We start from the raw sequence: 13,881 nt of genomic DNA on the forward strand, positions 1-13,881 counted from the left end.
AGTAGATTTACAGTTGTAATACAAATAAATAATGCAATAAGTAATAAAAGAATAAATGTTTTGTGTATTCACTACTTTTGCCCACCCCTGTATATTTTTTAAAAGTTGTATTATTGTAAACATCTCACAGTAAAACTGTAACATTGCTCCTTTAAAGATATTTAGCGGATGTGAAACACTAAGGTGATTTGGTACCTACCATCACTCATTTTTAAAACAATGCATAAACAAAAATACACAAACTGTTTTTAGCTTATTTTCTTTCTTTTTCCTCCTTACTCATATTTCCACTCCACAGAATATTATTATAATGTAATTTGGGGGGTTGAAAATCTTTCCTCCAGCATCCTATTGTAGTTCACTGCGATAAAAATACATATATAAGCCTTGGCTGGTGCAGCTCAGTGGATTGAACTGGGGCCTACAAACCACAGGATCGCGGTTAGATCCCCAGTCAGGGCACATGCCTGGGTTGCAGGCCAGTTCCCAGCAGGGGACCCATGAGAGGCAACCATACATTGATATTTCTCTCCCTCTCTCTTTCCCTTCCTCTCTAAAGATAAATAAATAAAATCTTTAAAAAATACATATATACACTACATAGCTTCACATATATGCAGATCGCAGAATTTTTACAGCAGTAAAACTACATGATACTATAATGGTGGTATTAAGACTGTACTGGGACATGGACCTAAGCCACCGCCTAGGCTGGAACAAAGAATGGACACGTCACTGGCTAAATACCTGACCACGAAATTTCCCCAAACAGAAGCAATTTAGGTGTCCGGCATCCTGCTGGAAACCAGTGCAATCTTCACTGCCCTCTCCCCTCTCCCTCCAGCTGTCCACAGAATCAGCCCTCGCTGATCAGATACCCAGGGCACCTGAAGCAAATCAGCAGGGTGACTCACTCTCCCAAGGCGGGCTGTTGAACACCTTAACAACCCTTTCCCGTGGGGCCGTCTGTTTGGACCCAGCCGGCCTGATCCTGGTCGCAGTGTCTCGCCTGGAATAAAAGCCCTTAATTGGACTTTTGTGGCTCCGGGTCCTTTTTTTAGCCACCTCGGCTACATAACAGTTATATGTCGTCATACATTTGTGTAAAACCCTCAAAGGTACATATTTGGGTGACGATATGTCAATGTAGGTTCATTAGTTGTAACATATGTACCATTCTGGCGGGGGATATTAATTTGGGGAGTGGCTTTGCATGTGTGTGGACAGAGTGGTTAGAACTCTCTGTACCTTCCTCTCAAATTTGCCTTGAAGCTAAAACTATTCTCAGAAAAAGTCTATTTATATGTAAATTTATACTTAATATTTTTCTTTCCTGTGGTTATGCTTTTATTTTTTTCTCCCGGACCATGTTATCATGACGATCGTTATTTATACAGCAATGAAAATCATGTAATGGCCTAACAGTAAAGTGTATTAGAAATATTCCAATTACGATGCTGGATTGATGTCTGGTACCTTTAATTACCTAATGGACAATTTGCTCTCTTTGTTGTTATTCCTCATGGCATCACACTCTAGTAAGATTTGGGAGGGAAACTAAAATGAGAACCATGACTACTAGCGCCTTTTCTGCAGGTCAGTTTTTGGAAACGACGTAAGGAAGTTGAATTATGTGGAAACTCTGTGTGTCCACGCCACCTAGAGAATCTCAACATGCCCGCAGGGACGGACATACCCCAGTTTGAATATCGAGGACACAAATCACCTCTCACATGTCCCAAGGGTCACTTGACCACCCACGGCCTGGTTAGCACTTCCCGCTTCCGGCCCGCCCACTGACCCCGCCGCGCCCCGCCCCTTCCGGCCCGGGAGGTTTGATTCTCTTGGCGGGCGGAAGCGGCTAAACCCGCAAGATCCAAAAGGCTCAGAGGGACTCTCCCCACTTGCCGCTTCGCCAGCGACCTTAGGCGGGCACTTTTGTCCCTGTGCCTGGCCGCGCTCTGTCCGCTCTCCGCTCCTCAGGTCAGTGACTCTAGCCGGTGTCCCGGCAGTTCGCGGCGCGGGGGAACGGCGGCGCGAGCCCAGCTTGCTCCTGGCTGAGACTTTTACTGGAGCCACACCTTACCGATCTAGTTCACTGGATGGCATATTTCTCTTTTCTGAGGCCCCCGGTTTTCCCCTCTGTAAGTGGGGGTAACGATCGAACTTACCGCAGGGTTATCGGTAAGGTAGGTGTGCAGGCAAAACCTTTGCCACCCAGCAGCTCGACAGATGTGAATTCCCATTCCGCGTTGCCATGACGCTGTCTCCGCGAAAGAAATTCAAAGAAGGGCTCGGAGTTATTTCTGTTCATGCAACTTAGTTTACTGGGGCAGTCCAGTGAAAAAGGAAATGTGTTATGTGTTATCATCACCTTTTCAGAGTCCAACTCCATCCCCTCCCGTTCCCCAAAATAGTAGCTTGAGAAGCTCACGCTGAAAAGGGAATATGCACCGAGTGCTCCAGCAGTAAAAGGAGCAGCTCCCTCCAAGAAATCTGTGGGAAGAAGGGACACTCCCAGAGGAGGGCATCCCAAGAGAGTTATCAGACCTCTAGCATCTAGGATGAGTAATTGTTCTTGAGCTTCACCTTTGGTATTTTTCTTTGGTAATTGAATGGGGGAAGGTGAAGGAGGGGTGCATCAGAAGTACCTGGAACTTTGCTCAGAGGCCAGTGTTCCTAAATTTTTTGTTCGTATTTTGGTTTCTCTTAACCATGTTGTGTGGGAGAAATCAGAAATGTCCTTACTGCACCTTCATGGGTTTGTTTCACCAGTGAATCTGCTTTTCCTGTGTATCTACTGTGGATGAATGAGATGAGCGAATCAACCCCTTAAAACCTTTAGGAATGAATACCTCTTTGCTGGTGCTCCCAGAAACCTCTGCAAGGGTGCGAGACAATGTTAATTAAATGTATTACAAGGCACAAAATAAGCCATTCTTTATTCTACTTATTGTTTGAAATATCCTCAGCATTAGTGTCTTACCAAGCTCACTAGATAAGGTAAATGTTTTATGCAGCAATGAATAGCATAGCCTAAATAATGCCATGTTAATAAGAAAACTGTGCCTTGGCCCATGTGGCTCAGTGGATTGAGCGCTGGCCTGTGGACCAAAGGGTTGCTGGTTGGATTCCCAGTCTAGAGCACGTGCCTGGGTTGTGGGCCAGGTCCCCATCAGGGGATGTGACAGAGGCAACCACACATTGATGTTTCTCTCCCTTTCTTTTTCCCTCCCTTCCCCTCTGTCTAAAAGTAAATAAAATCTCTTAAAAAACAAAAAAAGAAAATTTGTTGCTGTCCTATAAAATTTAGTGATAAACCTCCCCCCCATTATCTAAGCAATTCCTTATTTCCTTAGAGAAATTCAAGACCCCTATTGTATATGCCCCCAATTTTACTATTTAGTCCTACTCAGAAGGACTTTTAGGTGTCTAATTAGGGTCTAGTTTCTAACTTCATTATCTACAGTTGAGGGTCTGCCTTCCATATTGACTGATCATATACCTCCTTTAGCAAGTCCAATCACAAGTCTTTCCTGTGTTCAATATTTTCAAACTCTAGAGGATAAACAGGGCACTTAAAAATATTTAGAAAAAGCCCTGATCGGTGTGGCTTAGTGGGTTAAGCGTAGGCCCGCAAAGCAAAAGGTTACCAGTTCGACTTCTGGTCAGGGCCCAGGTTCCCTGTTTGGAGGGTGTGAGAGGCAACTGATTGACAGACATTTCTCATTCTCCCTCCCTTCCCCGCTCTCTAAAAATAAATAAAAAAAATATTTTTAAAAACCTTTAAACCAGCATAAATAAAATGGAAGAAAGAAAAAGAGAAGGTACACAAGTTCAATCTTACATTGATGCAAGTTGATCTTTGTTAGTTGACCAGAGGCCATGACCTGGAAATTTAAAAGTCATTTTGGAGAAATCTGTCAATAAGTTAATTATGACACTCATCAGAAGTGAATTCCAACATCATACAAATTGCTTTCTCTCTGTGTGGCAAGTTGAAATAACCCAGTCCTTGTATGGAATTTAGACATGTGCAGTGGTGGCAATTAGGATTGTTGTACTTCCTAAGGCCTTCTTCGTTCCCTTTGTCCATTGCCATCTCATGGTTTTTAAACTTTGAAATGTCTCTTTGTGTTCCCTCTTTAGCCCCTGTGATCTGAATATGCCAATGCTGCCTTAGTTGAAGCTTTGCTCTTTAATGAACCTGATAGTCCACTTTTTTAAAGAAAGAGTTTAGTCCTGGCTGGTATGGCTCAGTGGATTGAGTGCTGACCTGTGAACCGGGAGGTTGCTGGTTCAATTCCCAGTCAGGGAATAAGCCTGGATTGTGGGCCAGTTCCCCATTTGGGGGCATGTGAAAGCAACTGAACCTGTCACACATTGATGTTTCTTGCCCTCTCTCCCTGCCTTCCCCTCTCTCTAAAAGTAAATAAATAAAATAAGTCTTTTAAAATGTTTATTTATTTTTAGAGAGAGGGGAAGGGAGGGCAAAAGAGAGGGAGAGAAACATTGATGTGCACAAGAAATATTGATCAGTTGACTCTCACACACTCCCAGATGGGGACTTGGCCTGTATCCTGACTAGGAATTGAACCAGCGGCCTTTTGGTTCGCAGGTCTGTGCTCAGTCAGCTGAACCAACCAGGCAGTGCTAGACCTACACTTTCATAGCAAGCAGCTTTCCAAATATATTTATAGCCTGACATCCCCCCATTTCCAATCTCCTGCTCTTTCTCTTACCCGCCATAAGGAGTCCAAACGTTTCTTAGTCTTGTGTTGACCTTTATACGTTTATTGCTGTTATTGCCCATTTTTGAAATTTCTTGGTCCTCTGATTCCTGTTTTTGCGGGGGAGGTGGGCAGGTCGTGGTTCTACTTCATTCCTACATTTGCTGCACTGACAAATGCCCTTTCGGAGATTTCTGAATTAGTACTGCTGCTAAGGATTTCTAATCCTGTCCCTTATGTGCCCACTAAGAATAGGTATAATCTTTGTGGTCTCTCCTTGCTCAGAGTAAAATGATACGTGGAATCAGAATGCTTTAGGCATTTTAATAGATTATTTTATTTATTAAAAAAAAATTTAGCCCTGGCTGGTATAGCTCAGTAGATTGAGCGCAGGCCTCGGAACTAAGTGATCGTGGTTCGATTCCTAGTCAGGGCACATGCCTGGGTTGCTGGCCAGTTCCCAGTGGGGGACACACGAGAGGCAACGATACATTGATATTTCTTTCCCTCTCTCCTTGTCTTCCCCTCTAAAGATAAATGAATACAATCTTTTCTAAGACAACAAAAAAATTTAGTTGAATTTATTGGGATAATATTGATTAATAAAATTATATAGGTTTCAAGTGTACAGTTCTATAATACATTATCTGTATTGTGTGTTCACCACCCCAAGTCAGGTCTCCTTCCATCACCATTTATCCCTCCCTTTACCCTCTTTTACTTCCCCCTACCTCCCTAAAAGAACATTTTAGTATATGTCATGCGGAAGTGAGCACCTAAAAGGATATTTTAAAAATATCTCTCGTGGCCCTGATCGGTGTGGCTCAGTTTGTTGGAGTGTTGTCCTATACATCAAAGTGTTGGGGAGTTCAATTCCTGGTCAGGGCAAAAGAAAAAAAACCTTTTGTGGCCCTTGAACTTTTGATAATTTCATTTTTTTCTCCACTTCAATTATGAAGATGACCCATCCTCACTTGTAGACCTCGCTGACTAGTCTTTCTTTTCCTTTATAAACTCACTAACCCCTGAGGCAGAACTGACACTCTAGGTCTTCCAACGTCAGGACTGTTTGTAAGGCTTAGGAACGTGCTGGTCACTCAGCTCTGGATGAGACAGGATGAAGAACAGAGAACCTGAGGGTAGTGAACGTGTGCTGGTGGCTATCCATCAGTCCCAGAGCCCTCAGCGGGCTTGCTAGGCCTCTAGAAGGGAGACTATCTGGCTCTAGAAATGAGCACCAGCACCAGGTTTTAACTACTGGGTAGGAGTGATCAAGATGATTTTCTCTGCCCTTTCTTTGCTTCCCAGGTGCCAGTTGGCTATGCCTGTAACTCAGCCTTTCAGATTGCTAGACAGAATGGGATCCTAGCATCCTGGACCCTGTGCTGCCATAACTAGTCTATGGCTAGGTCACTGAGGGAGATTGGTACACAGGAGACAGGCTAGGCAAAGGAGGATTTCATCACTGGCTGGGTCTTGGCCTCAAACCCCTTTGTGAACTCAAGAGCCCTAGTGTGCTGTGCTGGACTGTATAGAAGATTCTTTGTGCCTGACTCAGTGACCTCCATTTCCCTGGGCCCCTCTGATTCCTGCTTGGCTATTTAAGGGGTGTGGGGGCATCTCTTCCCAAGGCTGAAATCTTGAGTTTTGTCCTGCTACATTAGTCTCTAGGAAGAAGAGCTCCTTAGAGAAACCGTTCTGTGCAGGTTCACCTTTGAATCCATGTCTGCCTATAAAGAAAGCTCCAATTTGTAGCACCTACTCAAGTCCTGGGACTTGACCTATATATGGGTACTTTTAGAAAATCTATTCTAAATCTACCTTCCAGAAATTTTCACCAGTTTTACTTTTTTCTTCCTTAGCTTCCATGAAACTGTATTCTTTTAATTCTTTTCTAACTTCTTTCTCTGCCTCTTCCTCTTACCCCTCCTAGCTGGTATGGGTGAACCCTCAGCTGTCTACATTTACAGTTTTGTCTTTCTTAAGTCTTTTTATACTAACTGTGATTGACTTTGTGTATGGTGTGAGATGAAGATCCAATGTTGTTTTTTCTTCTTTTTCTTCCATATGGCTAAGCAATTGCCCCTGTTCTAAATCTACACTTCCATTTATTGGTGCCTCTAAGAGCAGTTTTAGTTCAGTATATGCCAACGTTTCTTCCTCCAGGATCATCCCACCTAGATTCCTTCTTTCTAAAATGCTCTTCCTTTCGTTCTCTTTGGGCCAACAACTCCTGTTAAGGTTGGCTATCCCAAGACCACTAAGAACACTATCTGTAGTTTTTAAAAAAAAGGTGTTTTTTTAAAAAGATTTTATTTATTTATCTTTAGAGGAGAGGGGAAGGAGAGAGGGAGAGAAATATCAATGTATGGTTGCCTCTCATGGGTCCCCTGCTGGGAACTGTCCTGCAACCCAGGCATGTGCCCTGACTGGGAATCGAACCGTGATCATCTGGTTCGCAGGCCTGCATTCAATCCACTGAGCTACACCAGCCAGGGCAAAAAAAAAGGTGTTTTTAGTTTGCTGCTGCGAGAGAAACCATCCTCCCTAGGACCTGGGGTGTCTTGGTAAGGAAGAGTGAGCTGGAAGGTGCTCGTAGGATTTGGGCCCATGGTGGCTGATTTTGAGAAGGAATTAGGGAAGCAGGAACCAGTTTTGGAATGACTGCTATCAAAGAACTAGGCCATTTCATCATCTGGGTATCTTAGAGTGACATAGGGTTGGGATATTATTGATGGGAAAGAAGCAGTAAGTCACATAAAGGATCTTCTCACTTTAACAGCTTTGTGTGGAAACATTGTTTACGTGGTCTTGTCCAGGTCCTGTTGAAAATACTGCTCAAGTTTTGGTAGGAGTAGCCAGTCTGATTACCAGCCAGGCTGATAACATCACCTTCCCTCACTTCTTATCCTTTGAATAACTTCTTGGCTTAAATATTACCTTCTCACTGACTCATTTTAACCACTGTTGCTTATTTCTTTCCCAGTAACTACTTAATTTTATTGTCCGATGATTTACCTTTTGTCTTCTCTACTAGAATGTAAAGATCCACGAGGGCAAGAACCACATTTGTTTCTTCTCCATTATGGCTTTAGTGCCAGACGTGGGTCCGGCACATCATAGGTGCTCAGGAAACACATATGTATGAATAACTGGGTGAATAAAAGAAGCCAGGCTAATAGACTGACTAGTTCTGCCGGGCCCGCTAGTCTGTGGTTAAAGTCAGCTAAAAGCATATCCTCTGCTAGTGAAACAGCTGGTGTGAGCGTGACCTTACGTGTTACCGCACGTAACAGGGCCCTTCTCAATCTTGTGGTTTGTGTCATTCTACTTAATTTTAAAACTCAAGAAGACAGAACAAAATAAGATCTACCTAAAACTTTTATAACACGTTTATATATATTATTTGATATATACATGAGTATATGATATGTACCTCAGAGTATATGTAACACATGTGAAATATAATAAAATATGTATCAAATTTATCTTAAAATTATATATTATTGCAGTCTTGATTTCATTTCCCCGGTGAATAATGAAGTTGAGCATTTTTTCGTGTTATTATTGGTCATTTGTGTTTCTTTGTGAAATGCTTTGTATTTCTTTTTTTAAAAATATAATCTTTATTATATCTTTTTCAATTACCATTTAGTTCCCTTATAGCTCGCTGCCTCCAGCTTTGTATTTCATTTGCTTATCTTCTGTTGTGTTGCCTTTCTCTATATTTTAGACTTGGAGTCTATTCTGGATAAAAATCAATTTTTATATGTGTTGCAAATATTTTCTCACATTTGATTTTTTTTAAATGCTGTCTTTGGATGTGCAGAAGTCCTTAATTTTAGCATTGTTCAATGTATTTTTTTTAATACTTAGCACTTTAAAAGATCCTCTTCTATCTTGAAATCATGACAGTATTCTATTAAAAGTTTTAAAGGTTTACCTTTCATATTTAACTCTCTACTTGAGCTGGAGTTAATTTTTATGTATGCTGTGAGATAGGAATCTAGTGGGGTTTTTTTTCATGTAGCTAATGAGTTTTTCCAGTATCATATTCATACATGCCCAAGACTTATTTATATTTGCAGTCACAAGAGTGGAGGACATAGTGTCATAATAGTTTCTTTCTTGATCTTGTGCTATTTGTGTTTTACAGGTTTATTTTTTTGCAATTTTGGGTAAAATTCCGGCAGGACTATGAAAGATTATGATGAACTTCTCCAGTACTATGAATTATATGAAACTATTGGGACAGGTAAGTGTTATTATATTCTTGGGGAGAGAGGATAGATGAACTATTTGAGAGTATAGTGTATTTGGGCAGTAATGAGCTTTCTGGTCTAAACTACATAGTTTTAAAATTCTTCAATCTGTTCAATTAGAAAAATATGGAGCAAGAGAGAGGTGAGTAGTAGGAGAGGTCTTGTCAGTCATTTAATTTAGGATGAAAGTCACTGGACAGTTTTGAGCCAAAGAGTGATCTGACCTTTGTTTTTAAGGGTCACTGTGGCTGTGAAAAGATGAGGTAGGGGAGGGCAAGGGCAGAGAGATATTAGGATGTTATTGTAGTAATTCAGGTGAATGATGCTAGAGATGACGGTGACTTGGATGAGTGTGACAGTAGTGAAGGTAGTGAAGGGTCGGGATTCTGTACAGAGACACATACGTACATATACATGTGTGTACTTTCTGATTTATTGAGGTGTAACAAAGATGCAAAGTGCACTAAGCTCAATGGAGTTTTACATACATATAAACCCCTCTGTGTCCTGCTCATATCAATATCAAGAATATTTCCAGTCAGTATCTTTCTTTTTTCCCCAAGGTAACTAACCATTGATACGTTTTGAGGGCACAGCCAGTGGGATTTGTTGATGGGCTGGATATGGGGTATGAGATAAAAGAGAAAGGCTAAGGATGGCCCCTGGGTTTTGGCCTGAGCACCTGGGAAAATGGAGTTGTTACTTTCTGAGATGCGGAAGACCCTGGGAGGGAGTACTAGGAGCTTCTTTTTAGAAATGTTAAGTTGGCATTTTCTTTTAGATACCTAAAGTGTAGACGTTTTCCTGCTTTTGATTCAGTTTTGAAACGAAATTTCTTATCTCCACAGTTTTAAAACTGATTGGAAGTTTCATAAGTTTCATATTTTGTCTCAGCAACTTTTTTGTGTGTTCTAGCAATATTAATTATAAACCAAATTTCTAAAGAGTGAATTCTGTTTCCTACTTGTTCATTAAAAAATTAAAGATATACTGGAGAACATATTTGCCAATGATACATTGCACAAGGGTTTAATCTCCAAAATATGGAAAGAACTCAACATTGGGAAGACAAGCAACCCAATTTAAAAAATGTGCAAAGGTCCTGAATAGACAGTTCTCCATGGAGGACATACAGATGGCCCATAGATATATGGAATGATACTCAACATCACTAGCCATCAGAGATATGCAAATTAAAACCACAGTGAGATACCACCTCACACTTGTCAGAATGGCTATCATTGATAAATCAGCAAACAACCAGTGATGGTGAGGATGTGGGGAAAAGGGAAAAAATTAAAAATGGAACTGCCTTATGACCTAGTAATTCCACTGCTGGTAATATACTCATATGCACCCCTTTGTTCATAGCAGCACTATTTACAATAGTCAAGTGCTGGAAACAGCCCAAGAGCCCATCAGTAGATGAGTAGATTAAAAAACTGGTACATTTACACAAAAGAATACTACTCAGCAGAAAGAAAGAAGTCCTGCCTTTTGCGACAGCATGGATGGAACTGGAGAGTATTATGCTAAGCAAAAAAAGCTAGTTGGTGAAAGACGAATACTATATGATCTCACTTATAATTGGAATCTAATGAACAAAATAAACAAATGAGAAAAATAGAACCAGAGACATGGAAACATGGAACAGACTGATAGCTGTAGGAGGGGAGAAGGGAGGGGGGGAAATTGTGGAAGGAAGGGAAAGGGACCAGCCCAAGAACATGTATGAATGACTCATGGACGTGGACAATGGAGAGGGATTGGCCTTGGGAGAGAGTGGTGGACTGGATGGAGGGGGGCAAAAGGGAAAACAGTTGGGACAACTAATAGAATAAACAATAAAAAGTTAAAAATTAAAGATATACTATCATGATTAAAAAAAAGTCCAGCTAGACATTGGATGAGGAGAGGTTAGGGTAATGGCTAACACTTTGGAAGCAGCAGAAAGAAAGAGCCGTAAACTTAGGGAAAAGTGTGGACCAGTAGAGCCTTTTAAAAGCGAACAGAAGCCCTGGCTGGCGTAGCTCAGTGGATTGAGCTCGGGCCTGCGAACCACACGATCGTGGTTTGATTCCCAGTCAGGGCACATGCCTGGGTTGCAGGCCAGTTCCCAGCAGGGGACTCACGAGAGGCAACCATACATTGATATTTCTCTCCTTCTCTCCTTCCCTTCCCCTCTAAAGATAAATAAATAAAATCTTTAAGAAAAAAAAAAAGCGAACAGAACAGTATTTGTTCCTGAGCCCTCAGTTTGCTCCAGTGTTGATATTTGGGTCTGTCTTGCTTATCTCTTCATAATTTTCCTACACGTAGGTGGCTTTGCAAAGGTCAAACTTGCCCGCCATATCCTCACTGGAGAAATGGTCGCTATAAAAATCATGGATAAAAGTGCACTTGGGGTAAGTTTAAAATTATTTTAAAAATATTTATAGATCAGTTTTTTGAATTAAAATGTAAACTTGCTCCAATGTTCTAGTTACTATTTTTATTAGAATAATATTTCTTTTTTCTTTTTTTCCCTAATTTTGTTATCCCCCTCCTCCCTGCACCCTACCACCCCCCAGCATTGCCCCCCACCACTGACTTCATGTCCATTGGTTGTAAGAATATTTCTCCAGCTTTTTAAATTGCCAATTATGTATAACTGTTAGGTTTTAAAAAATAATGTGAGGGAGGGGGTTATTTTATCCTTAACTTTAATGCAAGGCAGTGGTGCCTATTTGAAGCCTGTAGGATCTGTTTTTCTGCTGTTGTTAGGTGGCCTTGGAGGTGTTTCTGGATATTAGTATCGCCCTGCTTTATCTTCTCATGATACTCTTACTCAGTGTCACCTGTTTATAGGGTATGTAGGTCTTACATCCCAGAATTTTATTCAAAGTGAACTTAGAAGTTATCTAATGAAATCCTTTTTTCCTTGATCAGCCTCATTTTCCTCTACATGAATGCTTCCATGCATGAGCTGCTCATTACCTCCCAACGCAGCCCGTTTGATTTGTGGTTGTGGTTATAAGATACATGAAGTTTTTTGCTTTTATATTAAGGGAAAAATCTGTCTCTTTTGATGATCTTTATGGGTCTTTTATACCCTTTCCAGTGTTTGTACTCACCCTGAGTGATTTTTTCTTTTAATTTATCATTCCTCGTATGGTTTAGTTTTGACCAATAATTCAGGTTCTTCAATGTTTTAGTTTATCTGTGCTCAATATTTGCTAAGTGAATAAAAGGGCATTATAAACCATTTTTCTTGAGCAAATCTGATTAATTCCTTAAGCAATTTAAAATGTAATTTTAACTTTAGTATGACTTACCTAAACACTATAAGCACTACAATAGAAAACAAAATGTGTATTGTTATTACAAAATGTGTTACCACACTGATACTCAAAACTTACTCTAAGCCCTGCCTGGGTAGCTCAGTTGGTTAGAACATTGTCCTGATACGCCAAGGTTGTGGGTTCAATTTCCAGTCAGGGCAGATACAAGAATCAACCAATGAATGTATAAATAAGAGGAACAACAAACTAATGTTTCTCTCTCAATTAAAAATTCATTAATTTATTTCCAAACTTTTTATATGCTCTGTTATTATGCTTATTTTAGCTACTTCTCAGGACTTGAATGATATTTTGGTTATTGCTAGGGCCCAGGTTATCAGACTCCCACTCTCCCCAAAAAGAAAAAAATAAGACGATCATATTAGAAGAGTGAAAATTACCACTGATTCTTGGCCAGGACCTGACATCTGGTTGCGTGGTCCTAGATAATTGGATCTTAAGCCACTGATGATTAGATGGAATCCATTTTTATCATAAAGTTTTACTTGTTACTTCATGGATTTCTAGATTTCTGTCTTTAATATGGATTTTGAAATTCTTTCAGCGTGGCTCATCCTCCTCCTCCTTCCCAGTCAGCTTTTTATTTTGAAAATTTTTAAGTCCCTAGAAAAATTGGAAGTCTGAGGCAGTGAACCCGTCATACCTTTCACCCGAGTGCACTGGTTTTCAGGTCAGCATGCCTCTTATGGAACATCGCTAAGAACAAAAGTGGAGCTCAGGCTTGCACACTAAGCAGTGTTTCTGTCATTTTCTTTTTTTGGAATGCTAACCTAATGGAGTTTGAGATTTAAAATTTTTTTCTACACTTAGTACTATTGACCCATGTTGAACTTGTCTTTCATAAAACCCCAAGGCCTTTTTTAATGTACATACAAATAAGTTTTGTTATATTTTTTCTGTATGGTTGAACAATTTGTTTTGAGGTTATTGATTGCTTTTGCTACTCAGTGTTAAAGCTGTTGATAGTGATGCTTGAAACCCTTCCCACACTGGTTTACTGAATATTTAACATAATGTTTTCTTGCAGAGTGATTTGCCCCGGATCAAAACAGAGATTGATGCCTTGAAGAACCTGAGACATCAGCACATATGTCAGCTCTACCATGTGTTAGAGACAGCCAACAAAATATTCATAGTTCTTGAGGTTTGTAGTATGGTTAGAGACCTAAAGGTATTTGTTCACTGTCTTAGTCTGTTTGAGCTGCTATAACAAATATCACATCCCAGAAGGGTTATGAACAAAAGAAATTTATTTTTCACAGTTCTGGAAACTGGGAATTCCAAGATCAAGGCACCGGTATGCTTGGGTGAAGGCTTTCTTTCTGATTCAGAGCTGGGGCCTTCTCACTATGTCCTTACATGTAGAAGGGGCAAGGGACCTCTTTGGAGCCTCTTTTTAAAAAAATTTGTTTAATTGAATTTATTGGAGTGGCATTGACTAATGACATGATGTAGGTTTCAGGGATACAATTCTATACTATATCATCTGCATATTGTATTGTGTGTTCACCATCCCAAGTCAAGTCTCCTTCCGTCACCGTTTATTCC

The 13,881-nt window shown here is 40.5% G+C and overlaps 1 protein-coding gene across 4 annotated transcripts in view; it reads left to right on the forward strand.

Annotated features, from left to right (window-relative positions):
* The first annotated feature begins 1,840 nt into the window (after window positions 1-1,840).
* The window catches only part of MELK (maternal embryonic leucine zipper kinase), a 76,228-nt gene continuing 64,187 nt past the window's right edge, over window positions 1,841-13,881 (forward strand). For 3 of the 4 annotated variants that reach the window (XM_037036027.1, XM_037036030.1, XM_037036029.1), the window contains exons 1-4: window positions 1,841-1,983; window positions 8,887-8,985; window positions 11,312-11,397; window positions 13,361-13,477. In XM_037036027.1, coding sequence (XP_036891922.1) covers window positions 8,928-8,985; window positions 11,312-11,397; window positions 13,361-13,477 — 261 coding nt within the window. In that variant the 5' untranslated portion in view covers window positions 1,841-1,983; window positions 8,887-8,927. The remainder of the gene's footprint in view (window positions 1,984-8,886; window positions 8,986-11,311; window positions 11,398-13,360; window positions 13,478-13,881) is intronic. The other variant, XM_037036028.1, reaches the window with a different exon arrangement.

The sequence above is a fragment of the Sturnira hondurensis genome, unplaced genomic scaffold (assembly GCF_014824575.4).
Source record: "Sturnira hondurensis isolate 20B ecotype Veracruz unplaced genomic scaffold, ASM1482457v3 Scaffold0022566, whole genome shotgun sequence".
NCBI lineage: Eukaryota > Metazoa > Chordata > Mammalia > Chiroptera > Phyllostomidae > Sturnira > Sturnira hondurensis.